This window comes from Oncorhynchus clarkii, chromosome 20, assembly GCF_045791955.1.
Source record: "Oncorhynchus clarkii lewisi isolate Uvic-CL-2024 chromosome 20, UVic_Ocla_1.0, whole genome shotgun sequence".
Classification (NCBI taxonomy): domain Eukaryota; kingdom Metazoa; phylum Chordata; class Actinopteri; order Salmoniformes; family Salmonidae; genus Oncorhynchus; species Oncorhynchus clarkii.
Window position 1 is genome coordinate 78,277,327 of NC_092166.1, and position 19,008 is coordinate 78,296,334.

Genomic DNA, 19,008 nt, shown 5'->3' on the forward strand with positions numbered 1-19,008 from the left:
CATCATTTCAACCACAAAAAAACCTATATGATAACATTGAATCAAGGTGGAAAACTGATTTCAGTCATCATCATTTTCAGTCATCCAACTTTTAAGCTAAATCCATTGACATGCTTCAAATGTTTGTTGATTTCACATTGAATTCACGTTGGTTGTCAACTTAATCAAATGTAAATGTAAAAAACTAATGTTGAAATGCCGTCTGTGTCCAGTGGGATTGGATTGTTGTAAGCGTCAGCTAAGTATCTACTGTTTGTTCCACAGCACATGGATGGAAGCTACTGTGTCAAACCTCTGAAACAGAAACAAGTGGTGAGTTTGTTTCCACCAGATCCTTTTCCTCTCTCTCTCTTCTCTTTGTCTTCTCTCTCTTACTCTCTTCTCTCTCTCTTCTCTTTGTCTTCTCTCTCTCTCTTCTCTCTCTCTCGCTCTCTTGTCTCTCTCACTCTCTTCTCTCTCTCTCGCTCTCTTGTCTCTCTCACTCTCTTCTCTCGCTCTCTTCTCTTTGTCTTCTCTCTCTTTCTCTCTCTCTCGCTCTCTTGTCTCTCTCTCTCTTCTCTCTCTCTCGCTCTCTTGTCTCTCTCACTCTCTTCTCTCTCTCTCACTCTCTTCTCTCTCTCTCACTCTCTTCTCTCGCTCTCTTCTCTTTGTCTTCTCACTCTCTTCTCACTCTCTTCTCTTTGTCTTCTCACTCTCTTCTCTCTCTCACTCTCTTCTCTCACTCTTGTCTCACTCTGTATTCTATCTTGCCCCTCTCTCTTTCCTGCCTGTTATTGCCTCCCCCTTTTCCTCCAAACCCTCTCTCCCCCTTTCACCATGCTTCCTGGTATGTTATATAGTGAAACCGTCTCTCTCTCATCCCCAACATGTTTCTTCTCCAGGTGGATGGGGTGAGTTACCTTCTTCAGGAGATCTACGGCATCGAGAACAAGTACAACAGCCAAGAATCAAAGGTACCAAGTTGAGAATTTTGGTTGTTTAGGACATGGACTAGTGAACACCTGATTTAACTCATTGAGGGCATGATGATTCGTTGCCAAGTTGAATCAGGTGTTTTTTGTTGTTGTCCGCGGCTACAATAAAACTGTGTTAGAGGGACGGGAGTTGGGAACCATTGCTCTAACCAGTTCTACAGAGAGTCATTTTGAAAGTTTTGAACAAGAAGCATTGTGTTCAGTAGTCCGTGCCCTAAACACACTGAGTTAGAGTATATGGACAGCGAATCTCATTTTTATTGTGTTTGACCAAGCTACCATACTGCTCTCTGAATGTAACGATGTGGTGATGTATTAATTGATTGATTGATTGATTATGTTATCACCAGGTTGCGGATGATGAGATCAGTGATAACAGTGCGGAGTGTGTGGTGTGTCTGTCGGACGTCCGCGACACACTCATCCTGCCCTGCAGACACCTGTGTCTCTGTAATGCCTGCGCCGACACTCTCCGCTACCAGGCCAACTGCTGCCCCATATGCAGACTGCGTGAGTCTATAATGTCTGTAATGCTACAAAAGACCTTTGTAAGCCATAGGCCGGCATTTGTGAGCTTCATAGCAATACATCTAATACATTCTCAGTTAAATCAAATCACATTTTATTTGTTACATGCGCCAAATACAACAGGTGTAGACCTTACAGTGAAATTCTTACTTACAAGCCCTTAACCAACAATGCAGTTTTAAGAAAAATAAGTGTTAAGTAAAAAATGGTTAAAGAGCAGCAGTAAGATAACAGTAGCAAGGCTATATACAGGGTATTACGGTACAGAGTCAATGTGGAGGCTATATACAGGGTATTACGGTACAGAGTCAATGTGGAGGCTATATACAGGGGGTACCGGTACAGAGTCAATGTGGAGGCTATATACAGGGGGTACCAGTACTGAGTCAATGTGGAGGCTATATACAGGGCGTACCAGTACTGAGTCAATGTGGAGGCTATATACAGGGGGTACCAGTACAGAGGCAATGTGGAGGCTATATACAGGGGGTACCGGTACAGAGTCAATGTGTGGGGGGACAGGTTAGTCGAGGTAAATGAGGCAATATGTACATGTAGGTAGAGTTAAAGTGACTATACATAGATAATAACCAGAGAGTAGCAGCAGCGTAAGCGGGGGGGGGGGGGGGGGGGACAATGCAAAAAGTTTGATTTGCTGTTCAGGAGTCTAATGGCTTGGGGGTAAAAGCTGTTAAGAAGCCTTTTGGACCTAGACTCTAGCGCTCTGGTACCGCTTGCCATGCGGTAGCAGAGAGAACAGTCTATGACTGGGGTGGCTAGAGTCTTTGGCAACTTCTTGGGCCTTCCTCTGACACCGCCTGGTATAGAGGTCCTGGATGGCAGGAAGCTTGGCTCCAGTGATGTACTGGGTCGTTCACTCTCCCTTCTGTAGTGCCTTGCAGTTGGAGGCCGAGCAGTTACCATACCAGCCAGTGATGCAACCAGTCAGGATGCTCTCTGGTTCGGCTGTAGAACTTTTGGAGGATTTGACGACCCATGCCAAATCTTTTCAGTCTCCTGAGGGGGAATAGGCTTTGTTGTGCCCTTTTCATGACTGTTTGGACCATGAAAGTTTGTTGGTGATGTGGACACCAAGGAACTTGAAGCTCTCAACCTGCTCCACTACAGCCCTGTCGATGTTAATGGGGGAGTGTTCGGCCCTCCTTTTCCTGTAGTCCACGATCAGCTTCTTTGTCTTGCTCATGTTGAGGGAGAGGTTGTTGTCCTGGCAGTGCTCTGACCTCCTCTCTATAGGCTGTCTCATCGTTGTTGGTGATCAGGCCTACCACTGTTGTGTCGTCGGCAGACTTAATGATGGTGTTGGAATCGTGTTTCGCCATACAGTCATGGGTGAACAAGGAGTACAGAAGGGGACTGAGCATGCACCCCTGAGGGGAACCCGCGTTGAGGATCAGCGTGGCAGATGTGTTGTTGCCTACCCTTACCATCTGGGGGCGGCCCGTCAGGAAGTCCAGGATCCAGTTGCAAAGGGAGGTGTTTAGTCCCAGGGTCCTTAGCCTATTGATGAGCCTTTAGGGCACTATGGTGTTGAACGCTGAGCTCTAGTCAATTAATAGCATTCTCACGTAGGTGTTCCTTTTGTTCAGGTGGGAAAGGGCAGTGTGGAGTGCAATAGAGATTGCATCATCTGTGGATCTGTTTGGGCGGTATGCAAATTGGAGTGGGTCTAGGGTTTCTGGGATAATGGTGTTGATGTGAGCCATGACTAGCCTTTCAAAGCACTTCATGGCAGACGTGATTGCTACGGGTCGGTAGTCATTTAGGCAGGTTACCTTAGTGTTCTTGGGCACAGGGACTAATAGCCTAACTGTTACCCCATCTGCAGACTATGTGAGTCTATAATGCTGCATTAGACTTTCGTAAGCCATACTCTGGTATGCATAAGACCACCACATCCATACTTAAAGGCCCTCCTCAGAGGAAGTTGCTGCACCTATTTCGAGTAATTCCCATCCTAGAGCTGAAATTCTCGTTTAGGTTCCACCTCAAAGGCTGCTAATACATGTTCAGGAATTGGAGGGTGGAAAATGTTGTGGTGATTTTCACGTGTAGCAGAGAAATAACAACCAGTAAGGCATTGACTGTCAGCTGTCAGTGTAACTAGCTAGCATGCTAACCTTTGCTAGCTAATGAAAGTTATGTGAGCACCATTTCAGTTAAGACGGGCACACTGTAAGTCAGGTGAAAATAATTATTTCAGAAAGAGACTAGCAGCCTACCTGTCAAGAGGTCAGTCACAGCTGACAATTTGATAATTCCATGAAACTGTGTCGGATTCCAGACGTCATTAGTGTTTGGACATGCACACGGATATTATCAAATAGCTTTATTCTTTGTTCTCTCTATTATAATTTTAGCTACCTAGCTAAATATCAATGCATTATCTAAACTGCACAGCTATATAACTGCGTCTGTGAATCTACCATTGAAATAGAAAGAATATGAGCTCCAGTAATATGGAGAGCCTAAATATTAAAGCAATGGGCGAGTTTGTTTTGCATGGCCCGGTGCCCCGGGTGGGTGGAGATTTCTCTTTAGGATCAACTGAATGGTAAAAAAGGAGCAAACCCTGCACACCCGGGGCCCCAGGCATTGCAAAACCATTTATCTTAGGGCGACAAGGGGAGCGGGGTTCCAAAGTGCAATCATATCATGCAATTTTACTATCTATAATATGGTCATATTTTTGGACAAAATATCCAATGCATTATGATAATTTTCTGGTAAAAAAAAGGGGAGGTGCAAAAACAGTTTCACCGCGACTCGCAAATTTTGTAGGTGTTTCTGATTAATAGACAATGCCATATTGGTGGGTGGTACCATTCAAATAAAACCCAGCACTGAAACAAAACTAATCATTTTAGTTGGTAATTTCATAGTAAAATAAATGTCATTGGCACTAATTTGCACAGAGCGTGCAGTTTCTGTCACTTCAAGCCCAAATTATATCATACTTTGACTAAAACAATTACTTATTGACTTACATTGTTGTGCAGCATCATGGGTAAGCTCTGGCCATCTTTCAACTCGAAAAAATGGAATTCTACTGATGTGGGCGTTTTAGTGATGTTATAATGCGTCCTTAGCGTTCCGGGCCCTGCTGCAGATCCGAGCCATGAGGAAGAAGCTGAGTCCTCTCTCTCCTGCCGGGTTTAACCCCGTTATCACCTCCCAGACCTCCGACTCAGAGGAACACTCGGTATGATATATATACATACACAGATTTTTTTCTTTATAAATACAGCGCATAGCAACATGACAACTCATCTCCTTTTTTTGTTCACCCCAGGCGTCAGACCACATCCCCCCAGGTTATGAGGCCGTGTCTCTCCTGGAGGCTCTGAACGGGCCCCTGAGCGTGTCTCCCTCGGCTCCCCCTCTGCAGGAACTCTCTGGGGGCCACGTCTCAGGGACCCTGCCCCACTATAGCAGTGAGCCCCACCCCGCCCCGGCACGCTCCATGTCCCCCCTGGACCACTCCAACTCCAGCCAGGGACTCAAACTGAAGAAGAGCGGCTCCAAGTGAGAGGAACATACACTTGAAGACACAGGTTGTGTCCCAAATGACACCAAATTCCCTAAATAATGCATGACTTTTGACCACTACCCTATGGGCCCTGGTCAAAAGTAGTGCACTAGATGGGGAATAGGGTGCCATTTGGGATGCATAAACGCATACAAACATACTGTATATTTGAATAGGAATTCGTTTCCTAGGACTTTTAAAGGTTTAGCTAATAGAATATCTTTCTTTCAGGACAAAGGTAGTGTTGTGAGTGTTTGTTGTGGTGTTTATGATTCTGACTGCTACATTATGGGATGTGTCAGGTCTCTCTCCCAGAATTCTTCGGTGCTGCCCGAGGAGGAGGACGAGAAGTCAGAACGCAGCGAATCAGAAGTTCAGGCCTGCCGCCGGAAACAACAACCGGAGGTACAGTGACACAGTGTGTGCGTGACTGTTGGTGTCTGTCTGTCTGTCTCCGGTGTGTGTGTGTTTGACCTTATTCTGTCTGCTCTCTGTTCCAGAGTGGTGTAACTCCAGAGAGTGAGAATCTGACTCTATCCTCGTCTGGAGCCATCGACCAGTCCTCCTGTACTGGGACACCTTTCTCCTCCACCATCACCTCCCCTGAAGGTGGGCCTTCTGCTGGGGCTGGCTGGCAGGCCCTGCTAGGGGGTGGCCAGTGGGCAATAGAAAATGTGTCAAATTATAATACATTGTTAATTGTCTCTTCTTCTCTCTGTCTCTCCCCCTCTCAGACCAAGTGAGCAGTAGCCTGGCCCAGTCAGTCATGTCCATGGCTTCGTCCCACAGCCATCACTCTCAGATCAGCACTGACACCCTGTCTTCCATGTCTGGCTCCTACCTGGCTGGGCCGGAGGGAGAGGTAGAGGGGGAGGAGGGGGGAGAAGCAGAGGGGGAGGAGAACCAGGATGCACCCATGGAGAGCCGGGGACCCTCACAGCAGGATGGGGAAGTGAGACGGGGGAGAGAAGGGAGAACAGGGGTGGAGAGAGTGAGGGAACACCTAGAGAAGTGGCTTGTTGAAATCTCTGACGTAGAGAATAACCCCCCCCCCCCCTCTTTCTTTCTCCCTCTTTTTTTTGTCTCTCTCTCAGGAGCTACCCATGGAACCTAAAGAACAGAACTTCTCAGTCGCTGTGTCAGACGAGCAGGATTCAGAGGTGCATATATAGTAGGGTCGTTCCACGCAGAGTGCCTGTGTAGTTGGGTCGTTCCACGCAGAGTGCCTGTGTAGTTGGGTCGTTCCACGCAGAGTGCCTGTGTAGTAGGGTCGTTCCACGCAGAGTGCCTGTGTAGTAGGGTCGTTCCACGCAGAGTGCCTGTGTAGTTGGGTCGTTCCACGAAGAGTGCCTGTGTAGTAGGGTCGTTCCACGAAGAGTGCCTGTGTAGTTGGGTCGTTCCACGAAGAGTGCCTGTGTAGTAGGGTCGTTCCACGCAGAGTGCCTGTGTAGTAGGGTCGTTCCACGCAGAGTGCCTGTGTAGTAGGGTCGTTCCACGCAGAGTGCCTGTGTAGTTGGGTCGTTCCACGCAGAGTGCCACGCAGAGTGCCATTTGCGTCCCTTTGATATTTTAAGTAGAAACTGTGAGCAAATATTGCATTGTAAAAGCCAGTTATTTGGTGCCCTTTAATATAGACCACATGGAGAATTCAATAAATCACATTTTTAACACGAATAAAGGCTTGCTAAAGTGACACAATTCAGGATATTCACATGTCCCTCTGTCAACCCTGCGTCACTTCTAGGAACATTTTAACCCACTTAATCCCCCCAAAAATGTTTCACCATCATTGTAAAGTCTTTGTTTTTTTGTTGCTTTGACAAATTCCTTTCTGAAGATGATTATTTATTTAATGTTAGTAGAGATTGTGGTGCAGAAGAGCCAAGCCTAGCCAGCACGTGGAATGCACTCTCCAGCACTGTTCCCTTAATTTAGGGTGGGGAAGCCCTCTAATTGACTGCCTAAAGACTTAAAGGTGCGCCGCTCTGACTCTGTGGGGAGAGCATTCTGGAGAGCATTCTGAAGAGCACACGTCACGTGAGGTATGGCCAGGATCGATATGATTTGCAGCGCTTAAAGTCGACAGGACAAGCCAAAACCTTATGTTAAAGTCTGACCCTGTAGAGCTCTGCAAGAGCCAGGATGTCATTTTCATTTTCTTCATAAAAGCCTCTTTGTTTGCACCGCGTTCCTGTCTCCTGGGCCTTTACCTATGAGTCATTACCTTTTGAGTCATTACCTATGAGTCATTACCTATGAGTCATTACCTATGAGTCATTACCTATGCCTAACAGCCTAGACGGTGTAAAACCCCTTGCACTGTCACAGTGATTCATTTTACATCTGTCCCTCATTTTAAGGTCAACCCTATTACGTGAACTGAACTCTTGTTTTAATATGGTGAAACTATTCCTTGATCAATGTATCTTTAGATTACTTAAAATTGAATAGTCAAATCATAGAGTTAAATCAGTTGAGCTGGTTCTACTCTTTTTGGCCATTTTCATTTTTTATTTTGTGGTGGAAAACTGAGCGGGTCGAGGATAACATGTCAACCCTGTTACCCATAGATAGACAGGCTAGAATATATATATATATTTTGTAGGGGTGGGTGGCACTTCCATTTAATTGGCACTCCTGTTGCACACAACAAGCTTCCATTCCCCCTGTCACAAGGGAATTTATGGCTGATTTTAAGATGAAATCGTCAACCCTGTTACTTAATTTGGCACTTAACATGCTCTTTGTGACAGAATTTTTTAAATGAGATGAAATCAAGTTTTTTTGTAGCCAAGTTGCACTTCTCAAAAGGCACCGAATTGGTGGAATGTACCCTAGACTATATGAATGGATATAGATACAAAACATATAAAATATACACTATAAAATAAATCCAACTGTCTCTCTCCTTCTCACAGGGAAATGATGTCACAGAGGAAGACTGCCCCTCCCCTTCCCACGAGCAGGGTAACTATGTGACCTCTTATCGACCTTTCCCCTCTCACCTCTGACTCCTCTGTTTTACCCTCCTCACTATTTGGCCATGCTGGAAAGGACAGAAGTATGGGGCAGTCTAACCACTAATACAATGTTATCCACTAATCTTAAAGCCTCCTGACCCTTGCCATGCATTAAAAAAAAACATATAATAATAATTTTCAATACTCTCATCAATTCTGACGACATTGCCACTTTTGTCCTTTCTAACATGGCATTCTAGTGACTGACTACCCTGTTACAGCACCCTATACTTTGATCTACCATAGAAAGACCATTATTAGTGAGATAGCAGGGTGTTTTAAGTGGTGCCATGCTAGATTCTCTCTACTGTAAATTAAAATGTGGGCTAAAATACTGGCCATCGGTGAAATCATCCCAAATCATGCGTTTGCACCTGTGCACTTGGCTCAGTATGCTCTGTATGTGTGTGTGTGTGTGTGTGTGTATCAGTCAGACCTGGTTCAAATACCTATTTTATGTGTATTTGAGTATTTTCTAATACTGTGACCAAAATAAACGAGCCTACTTCTATTGAAATGATTTTCAAACAATTTCCTATAAAGAGTATACTATTGGAAAGTATTTTCAAATACTATTTTCAAATACCTGGGTTAAATTGGAGTATATTTGAGTCAGTGTATTTGAGTATTTTAAAATACTTTCCAAGTGTATTTACAAATACATTCCAATATTCAACTACTTGTCTTTTCAAATAGAATATACAGTATTTAAATACTTAATTCCAAATGTCGTTGAAAGTACTTGAAATCCCCTAAATAGTATTTGTATCCAGGTCAGCTGTGTATGTGTGTGGGTTGTTAGCTTGCCAATGCTTGTGTGTTTGCCTGCTGTGCTCTGCATGCGCTGCTTAGATTCCACACCCTAATATGCAGTTGTATGTACAGTATATTTGTGTGAGTGTGAGCTCTCTCTCTCTCTCTGTGTGTGGAGTCATACTCCATCTCCTCATCCTCCTCTCTTCTTCCTCCACTCCAAAGTGATAAATTGGGCTTCAATCTCTAACCCTGCCTCTCTGTGTCCCCAGAGTTTGAATGCGTGTGACCCCAGAGTTTGAATGCGTGTGACCCCAGAGTTTGAATGCGTGTGACCCCAGAGTTTGAATGCGTGTGACCCCAGAGTTTGAATGCGTGTGACCCCAGAGTTTGAATGCGTGTGACCCCAGAGTTTGAATGTGTGTGACCCCAGAGTTTGAATGCGTGTGACCCCAGAGTTTGAATGCGTGTGACCCCAGAGTTTGAATGCGTGTGACCCCAGAGTTTGAATGCGTGTGACCCCAGAGTTTGAATGCGTGTGACCCCAGAGTTTGAATGCGTGTGACCCCAGAGTTTGAATGCGTGTGACCCCAGAGTTTGAATGCGTGTGACCCCAGAGTTTGAATGCGTGTGACCCCAGAGTTTGAATGCGTGTGTCCCCAGAGTTTGAATGCGTGTGACCCCAGAGTTTGAATGCGTGTGACCCCAGAGTTTGAATGTGTGTGTGTAATTTATGAATGTGTGTTTAAATGCTTGTATGTCTGCATGTTTGTGTATCTTGTGTGTGTGTTTGTGACATCTTAATCACCATGCATGTTCTGACTAGTATACAACTTCTTAATATTTATTTTTCTCCAGCCGTAGTCAGTTTGCATGTGTGTGTGTGTACACATTTTACTATAATTGTGTGTGTGTGTGTGTACACATTTTACTATAATTGTGTGTGTGTGTACACATTTTACTATAATTGTGTGTGTGCGTGTGTACACATTTTACTATAATTGTGTGTGTGTGTACACATTTTACTATAATTGTGTGTGTGCGTGTGTACACATTTTACTATAATTGTGTGTGTGTGCGTGTGTACATGTTTTACTATAATTGTTGGTGTGTGTGTACACATTTTACTATAATTGTGTGTGTGCGTGTGTACACATTTTACTATAATTGTGTGTGTGCGTGTGTACATGTTTTACTGTACTTGCGTGTACACGTTTTATTATACTTGTGAGTACCAGAAGTCCTAAAATTCAGAGAAGTGAGGATATTTTGCTGGTCCTCACTTATAAAAAGGGGTTAGGTTTAGGGAAAATAAGATTTTGAATGGGAATCAATTGTTGGTCACCAAAAAGTCCTCACAAGTATAGTAAGACGTGTGTGTGTGTGTGTGTGTGTTTATATGGAGTGGTGCCATTGGCTGTGGGCATTAAATAAACAATAACAAACAATGAATAAATGAGTTAATAAGGAAACCAAAGGAATCCTGTCTCTATATATGTTCATGTGCGTATGATGTATGTTTGCATGTATCTGTCCCTGCTGCATCGTGTGCCAGCTTCCATGTGCATCCTCTGAGCCTGCTGAGCCACATGCTACTCATCACCATCACATGATCTATCCCATGCCCTCCTTTACTTACACACACACACACACACACACACAAAAAACTAGCTACACCCCTGGCCCCGTCCCCTGCTGTGCCTGGCTGCTGTTGTTTGACCTTTGCCCTCGCTTGCAGGTGGGCGGAGCAGGTGTCCAGAGTTGGCCAATAACAATCAGGGCGTCGCCCTCTGCGACACGCACTGTTTGGGGGGGCTGGACAATGAGCAGGTTCCCGACTGCCGATTCGCCGGTGAGTGGCAACCTACCGAACATGGACCAATCAGAGCTGAGACTGGGGCGAATGGGGAGAGAAATGGGTGTCAGTGTAAGGAAATAAGAAGTGAGCGAGGGATCCTGGACGAGAGGAAAAACAGAAGTCAGGGTAGATTGAGAGGGTGGAGAGGGCAGGAAGTGGCAGACAGACAGGTCTACAGAGCTTTAAGTCAAAGCTGAGGCTCCGATGTATCTAGCCAAGATTTGTTTAGCATAAACATTTGCCCTTCAAATGTCTGTCTACTACTGTTGTTTCATCTCAAAGGGCTCAGTAAATAGATGCAGGAAGGGAATGAATGAGCCAGACTAAATCAGGCTGTAATTGGCGTCAGCAGTGGGATCCATCCATACCGAACACTGACAGCATGTCTTTTACAGCAGTTAGAACAGGAGGCTTCCTTCTCATCATCCACCCTTCTTTCACTGTTGTGGTTGTCGTCTGTTGTTGTTTTTCTCAATAGCGGGTAGTTGTGCAATCTCTTCCTACTCTACCCACAGTAAAAAAAATCTCCTGTGTGCGTGTCTTTATGTTTGTGAGTGTGTCTGATTGTGGATATGTGAGAGAGTGTTTTATTTGTTTGTGTGTGAGCTTTTGTGGTGTTCTATTTGTCCGTGTTCTGTTTGTGTGTGTGTGTGTGTGTGTGTGTGTGTGTGGTGGAGGGGGGGGGGGGGGGGGGGGGGTTGAGAGCGCGTGTGGGTGTTCTATCCGGTTCATCCCAGAGCTCCAAGTTCATGTTCAGTGTCTGCCAGTTCCGAGCCGCTTTGCTAATCGTCTGCGACTCATCCCTCCCTCCATCCATCTCTCCCTCTCCTCTGCTTCTCCCTTGCTTGCTAGATGTGCCCCTCTGTTGTGCTGACCAGAAGCAGGTTACAGTGAGGGAGGGGTGAAAGGCTTTGTTTCCCAGTACCAGGCAGTGTGTCAAGATCCCAGTACCAGGCAGTGTTCCAAGATCCAGGTGCTGCTTTTGACAAGAACAACAAGTACCCAAAACCAGTGAAAAAACGTTGCTTTAACTTTATCTCTGTAGCGCTCTAACATGGGCAATGTTTCTGCGGCCACCAACTCTCAAACTATTAGTCCCTGTTTTCTGACCTTTTTGTTACAAGGCTCAAGCCGCAGAGTGAACGCAAAGATTTAGACATCTGGCTACTTGAGAACAGTCCCTATTTTAATAATTACAGACGAAGCCTTAGCTCCTCCCATTCCACGTAACTCCCAACTTATTGACCTCTGACCCCAGTCCCTCGCTCTCCCTTGGTCGCCCTTGTACCCACCCACCCCCTCACCCCTTCTCTTTGTGGTATTTGAATTCTCTGTGCCGTAAATGTGTTCTATTCTCTGTTTCTCTCCTTTATCCATCATTTCATATTTTCCGTCTCCTCTTCGATGTCCCTCTCTCTTTCTCTCTTTCTCTCTCTCTCTCTCTCTCTCTCTCTCTGCTCCCTTTCGGATGGACAGATGCGGATTCGTGCCCTGTGCACATTGAGGAATAGGTATGGCTATAGCTGTGGCTAGCTGGTAGGTCAGAGGATATTCACTAAACTAAAACCATAGGCTCACGCTATTGACACTGTAGACTGCTCTACCTGTTAAATAACCACTTTCTGGTAAATAATTACTACCTGGCTACCTGGGATATAAACACGACATGGCTACCTGGGATATAAACACGACATGGCTACCTGGGATATAAACACGACATGGCTACCTGGGATATAAACACGACATGGCTACCTGGGATATAAACACGACATGGCTACCTGGGATATAAACATGACATGGCTACCTGGTAAATAACCCCTACCTGTTAAATAACCACTACCTATTAAATAAACACATGGTACATAACCACCACCTATTAAATAAATGCCTGGTACATAACCACCACATATTAAATAAATACATGGTACATAACCACTACCCATCAAATGCATACATGGTACATAACACATTAATGGTACATAACCACTACATTGGTACATACCCATGACCTGGTAAATAACAGATACCTGGTACATAACAGCTACCTGGTAAATAACAGCTACCTGGTAAATAACAGCTACCTGGTAAATAGCCACTACCTATTAAATAAATATCTGGTAAATAACCACTACCTATTAAATAAATACCTGGTAAATAACAGCTACCTGGTAAATAACAGCTACCTGGTAAATAACAGCTACCTGGTAAATAGCCACTACCTGGTAAATAACCACTACCTGACTACCTGGTAAATAACCACTACCTGGTAAATAACTGCTACCTGGTAAATAGCCACTACCTGGTAAATAACCGCTACCTGGTAAATAACCGCTACCTGGTAAATAACCACTACCTGGCAAATAACTGGTAATTAACCACTACCTGGTAATTAACCACTACCTGGCAAATAAAATAACCGCTACCTGGTAATTAACCACTACCTGGTAAATAACCGCTACCTGGTAATTAACCACTACCTGGTAAATAACCACTACCTGGCAAATAACCACTAACTGGTAAATAACTGGTAACTGGTAAATAGACACTACCTGGTAAATAACTGCTACCTGGTAAATAACCACTACCTGGTAAATAACCACTACCTGGTAAATAACTGCTACCTGGTAAATAACCACTACCTGGTAAATAACCACTACCTGGTAAATAACCACTACCTGGTAAATAACCACTACCTGGTAAATAACCACTACCTGGTAAATAACCACTACCTGGTAAATAGCCATAGTGTGATCTAGATCAGTGATGTCTTACCTTTCTCCTGGAGAGCCAAACTGTGTTTATATTAGTTTCAGCCCAGCACTCAATCATCCATCATTGACTAATCCTCAAGAAAACCTTGATTAGTTGAATCAGGTGCTTTAAGTGCTGGGCTGGTACAAAACCCTGCATATAGCTACCGTAACTCTCCTGTCTTTCAGGGACGAATCCCAACTTGAGAAACACATCTGGTAAAAGTGTTTTGTGCACATTTCTGAAGTTGGGATAGGTCCCTTATTGAATGTGCATGTGGCTCAATAGGCCTGACTTTAACTCCCCATTGCAACGACCAGGTAGGTAGCCTAGCGGATAAGCGTGTTGGGCCAGTAGCTGAAAGGTCGCTGGTTCGAATCCCAGAGCCAGCAAGGTGTAAATATCTGCAGTTAACCTTCAGCAAGGCAGTTAACCCCCAGCAACAACTGCTCCCTGGTTGCCGATGACGTCATCCCACATCTCTCTGATTCAGAGGGGTTGGGTTAAATGCGGAGGACACATTTTGGTTGAATGCATGCGCAACTGACTAGGTATCCCCTTTTACCCCTTTCCCTCCAATTAGACTGGTCCGCCACAGACTTTAGACTATACCATTATCACCCACTAGATGGCGATAGAATAGAACAGTCCTCAACATGTTGTTTTTCTTTTATATCCTTTGTTTTCTCTCTCTCTCTCTCTCTGTCCCTCTCTGTCTCTCTCTCTCTCTCCCCTCTCCCCCTCTCTCTCTCTCTCTCTCTCTGTCCCTCTCTGTCTCTCTCTCTCTCTCCCCTCTCTCTCTCTCTCCCCTCTCTCTCTCTCTCCCCCCTCTCTCTCTCTCTCTCTCTCTGTCTCTCTGTCTCTCTCTCTCTCTCCCTCTCTGTCTCTCTCTCTCTCTCTCTGTCCCTCTCTGTCTCTCTCTCTCTCTGTCTGTCCCTCTCTGTCTCTCTCCTCTCTCTCTCCCCTCTCCCCCTCTCTCTCTCTCTCCCCCTCTCTCTCTCTCTCCCCCTCTCTCTCTCTCTCTCTCTGTCCCTCTCTCTCTCTCTCTCTCTCTCTCTCTCTCTCTCTCTCTCTCTCTCTCTCTCTCTCTCTCTCTCTCTCTCTCTCTCTCTCTCTCTCTCTCTCTCTCTCTCTCTCCCCCTCTCTCTCTCCCTCTCTCTCTCTCTCTCTCCCCCCTCTCTCTCTCTCTCTCTCTCTCTCTCTCTCTCTCTCTCTCTCTCTCTCTCTCTCTCTCAGGTCTGATGTATCTGGGAGGCTATAGGCCAGTGTTGGAGCCTCTCCCCAACCACGCCTCAACCAGTAATATCAACCTGGAGGAGCAGGGGGCGGAGACTAGGGATGGCCAGAGTCCCAAACAAACACCTCACACACCACACCGCGGACCACTCATAGTGTAACACGCACACACCCGTCCAATTCCGACCTCAGCATCATAACAGCACAGACTGATATTTTAGCCATTTTACGCAACCTCATGATTACGCAGTAGACCTTCCTCCCTGCATCTCCTCACCTAATCAACCAACGCCCATGTCCTGAGGCAGTCCTCACTGAACCGTCCTGCACCTCTCCTCACTAAACCGTCCTGCACCTCTCCTCAATCAACCGTCCTGCATCTCTCCTCACTCAACCGTCCTGCATCTCTCCTCACTCAACAGTCCTGCATCTCTCCTCACTCAACCGTCCTGCACCTCTCCTTGCTCTGGACAATAGATGAGAAGCATCTATCTCAGTTGCTAAATCTAAATCTAACAGGAAAATCTTGAAGAGGATTTAACCTATCCACAGTCCAAAAAGGAGACTGCTAGAGTTAGACCATTCTCCCCCTCAATGTGTCATAATGGCTTTCTTGTGTTTCGTGTCACTGGTAGACCTTTGGGACTCCTCCCCTTGCCTCTACCAACCAACCAATCAGGGGTTAGTGTGATCTGCAATCTAATTAATATTCATGTATTTCTGTTTGACCTTCTAACGAGTGGTCGAACACTATAAAAACAACAGTTAGCTTCACTAGACGACCAAACTGGATTGTACTGGACTCACCAGCTCCAGTCCATGAACCAGTAGACTGGCCCTGGTTTTGCATGCAGCTCTTTTACGTCTCCAATCAGCCCTACTGTACTCAACTGTGATCTATCCTGAATGGGACTTGCCTCATTAGCTAAGAAACTGGACATGCTGGTGAAAGGAGGATTTGATCCAAAATGGCGGCGGTAGATAGATACTGAACTGTAAAGAAGACAGAGTGGAGTCCCTGAGAATGTACGATGCCGATGGAGGATGTGTAACACTCAGAGGAGAATGTAACGTAATGATTTGTTTTGGGGTTATTAACTGTAGAAGAATGACCTCTGAACTTTGAACTACCACCTGTGTCCCTTGCACACCTTTCCTAACGCACACACCAGATTATCTCAGTCTGACTCACTGGTGTAAAGAGCTTTACCACAAAGACACTAAAGCAATACAGAACCTGTACCTGTAAACAAGTAACACACATCACCCTACAAAAACACTTGTGCTGTTCGATAGACAAACCTGAACCTTCTCATTTTGTGAAAACCTTTAGTTAGTTTAATTTTCTATTATATTGTTTTTAGTGTATGCTCTACTGTTAATGTCGTCACATGTTCTGTGTTTTATTTGTTTAAACAAAAATGTGTTGCTCATTACGTGGATGATATGTGAAATTAATAATTGTATTTGAGAAGAAAAAAAAACAACATAAAAAACGGGATGATGACACCAACATGGAATGCACTTCTTGCTGTTACCCAGGCAACACACTTTGCGGTGCATGAGGCGATTGTAGAGTAAAGCATGGTAGTCTAGGTCAGTCTCCACCCCTGTAGAGTACCCACAGTGGTATGCTCCACAGATCCTCACACCCCTAAAGAGTACCCATAGTGGTACACCCCTCTGACCTTTCTGTTTTGTCATATTGTCTCCAAATGACACCCTATTCCCTGTATAGTGCACTACTTTGACCAGAAATCAATTCCCTGTATTGTGCACTACATTTGACCAGAGCCTTATTCCCTTTTAAGTGAAGGTTGCGAGCCATATGGGGCAATAGGGTGACATTTGAGATGCATAGATAGTTTATAAGATACACTACAGATGCTCTCTTCCTTATCCTCAACTACAGGCTGGCTACAGCTGTTAGCTAGTGTTCACACCGTCAGCTCATACACCCCTACCTGTATCCCTCTCACCTACAGTATACTGGACCATGGGTCACTTTTGTAGAATGCTGATTGAAAATGTCAACTGCAAGAGAAAAAATAAAGTTTTTCGAACTAAAGTCCTTTACCATTTCTTGTTTACATCCAGTAAATGAGACAACTTATTTCGCCGTGGTTCAGGCGCTTTTTTTTTCGATTTAAAAGCTGCTTTCAAACACCAACCTCTACTGGACATCGTACTTACAAATATAGATCGAATTTTGTACAAAAAGTTTCAACTGACCGGTAGTTTAGGAGGTGGCTTCTCAGAACATTTTGTATGATTCTGTACGTAAATCAGAAGACACTCCATTTAGTATGATAAATTACGAATTACAATTCTTATTATCTGTTACAAATTTGCAAAACGTACAATATGTTACGAATTTCCAAAATGTATGATATGTTCTGAATTCTATATGAATTCTAGCTAGGTTGCTAACGTTAGCTGGGTTATGGTTCAATTTAGGAGTTAGGTTAAAAAGTTAAGGGAAGGGTTAGCTAAAAGGGTTAATGTTATGGAAAGGGTTAGCTTTAACATGCTTAGTAGTTGTAAAGTAGCTATAAAGTACTAATTAGCAAAAATGCTAAAGTTGTCCATGTTGAGATTTGAACCCTCAACATTTGGGTTGCAAGACGTTCACGTCATATGCCCACCATTCACCCTGACCAAACATCTTATATAACCCTACCCTAACAAACAAAGCATAATATATTATTTTGAGTGCCGGATTTACTTTGATTATGTTACGTCTAGTCTATGACATCGGGCGTAGAAAATATGGGACATTCAGGGAGGTGAGGGTATGAGGTTGAATCCCGTTGAAGGCACATTGTTTTAGAATAAATCGAATTAAAACAATTGTACTGTTGTTCAAATCATTTGTTTTATTTAGTATAGTATAAGATTCTGTCTTAAGCATCCTAAATTAATGCCATAGATTTCGTTTTAGATATTGCTGACTAATGTGCATTGCGAACAAATAACGAAGCTTTGAGTAACGAACCGCTTTTACTAATGAGTAATTAACCGTTTTCGGAACAATTTCGTGAAAGCATACAGAAAGCCTCGGTTTCACATCACTACAAAGAAGTGGAGGCTTTCTCCTTGAGCACATTTTCCGTAGGTATGAAGAATTAGGATCTGAACAGATAGTTCAACGCTTCTGCTCTTTTCTATTACATTAACACTTGTCATTGCTCCTATCCAGAACCTCTTACAGTAAGTAGCGAGTGAATACATTTTAGAATTGATCCACCAAAGGAATCGAACAAAACAACCCTGGCGTTGCGAGCACCATGCTCAACCAACTGAGCCACACAGGACCTGTAGGGAACACGTTATATGGTCTATACTTGGCATGTAGGTTTGTCACTTATGGGTGGCACAAATTGTGATATGGTCCCGCTTTAAATGACGTGCAGATTATAAAAGGGATCATAATGCATTCATAAATGCTACATAAATGTGTTCGAAATAATCTATAACCGTATGTCATGCTTTATAAAGGGTTCATAAGTGTTGCCTAACTGTGTTACATAATCACCCATGTCAAATGTGACATAACCCACTATGTCAAATATGACATAAACCTGTGCTTTATACAGGGTGTCATAAGCACCACTTAATAAAGGCCTTATAAATCATATTCAATTGAGGCTGCACAAAGCATTTATAACCCTGTCGTGCATCTTGGTAGAACATTGTAATGCCAGGATATTGGGTTCAATTCCCGGGATCACCCATAAGTAAAAATGTATTCATGCATGACTGTAAGTCGCCTTGGATGAAAGTGTCTGCTAAATTTCACATTTTAAATTTCACAAACACATTTCTAGGATGGCACAACTCTTTCCCTCTTAGGTGCATAGTCAATAGTGGACCTGACCTCAACTTCCCCCAAAGTGCTGTGCCGCAGGATAACACAGACTAAAGTGCAGTCATGCACAGGAAAACACATTGAGAGGGCCTTTTGAAATCAGTTTACATTTTTTGGGCCGGGGGTCTTTTTAGTTTTTTTTTCTTCCAAGTTTTGGATTTCCCCAAAAAACTCTGATTTCCCCATTTTCTCACAATGATTTTTATGATAAAAACAACAAAATGAGATTTTCTGTGTTTACAACTATGCTTAAAACACACCAGGGGATGATTTTTTAGGTCTTGGAAAAATCTAAGAAATTTAGATTTTGAGTGTAGTTGCCCTTTAATTCAATGAGCGTTCCCTGCACTGTTGTGATGTAATTTGGCAGCCAATGGAATGGGTGGAGTAAGAGGCCAGCAACATTCCGTATTATTCAGAGCCCCATGAAATGACACCATATATACAATCTACAGACCCTACGGAGTATTTCC

General features: G+C 44.1%; 1 protein-coding gene across 3 annotated transcripts in view; it reads left to right on the top strand.

The window, feature by feature from the left end:
* Positions 1-16,735, top strand: part of LOC139376959 (E3 ubiquitin ligase Rnf157-like) — a 29,697-nt gene extending 12,962 nt beyond the window's left edge. The window contains exons 7-19 of one of the 3 annotated variants that reach the window (XM_071119987.1): positions 265-312; positions 882-953; positions 1,325-1,484; positions 4,610-4,722; positions 4,813-5,045; positions 5,352-5,454; positions 5,550-5,658; positions 5,784-6,001; positions 6,144-6,209; positions 7,968-8,016; positions 10,561-10,674; positions 12,157-12,216; positions 14,668-16,735. In XM_071119987.1, coding sequence (XP_070976088.1) covers positions 265-312; positions 882-953; positions 1,325-1,484; positions 4,610-4,722; positions 4,813-5,045; positions 5,352-5,454; positions 5,550-5,658; positions 5,784-6,001; positions 6,144-6,209; positions 7,968-8,016; positions 10,561-10,674; positions 12,157-12,191 — 1,320 coding nt within the window. In that variant the 3' untranslated portion in view covers positions 12,192-12,216; positions 14,668-16,735. The remainder of the gene's footprint in view (positions 1-264; positions 313-881; positions 954-1,324; positions 1,485-4,609; positions 4,723-4,812; positions 5,046-5,351; positions 5,455-5,549; positions 5,659-5,783; positions 6,002-6,143; positions 6,210-7,967; positions 8,017-10,560; positions 10,675-12,156; positions 12,217-14,667) is intronic. The other 2 variants (XM_071119986.1, XM_071119985.1) reach the window with 2 other exon arrangements.
* Positions 16,736-19,008: the final 2,273 nt, after the last annotated feature.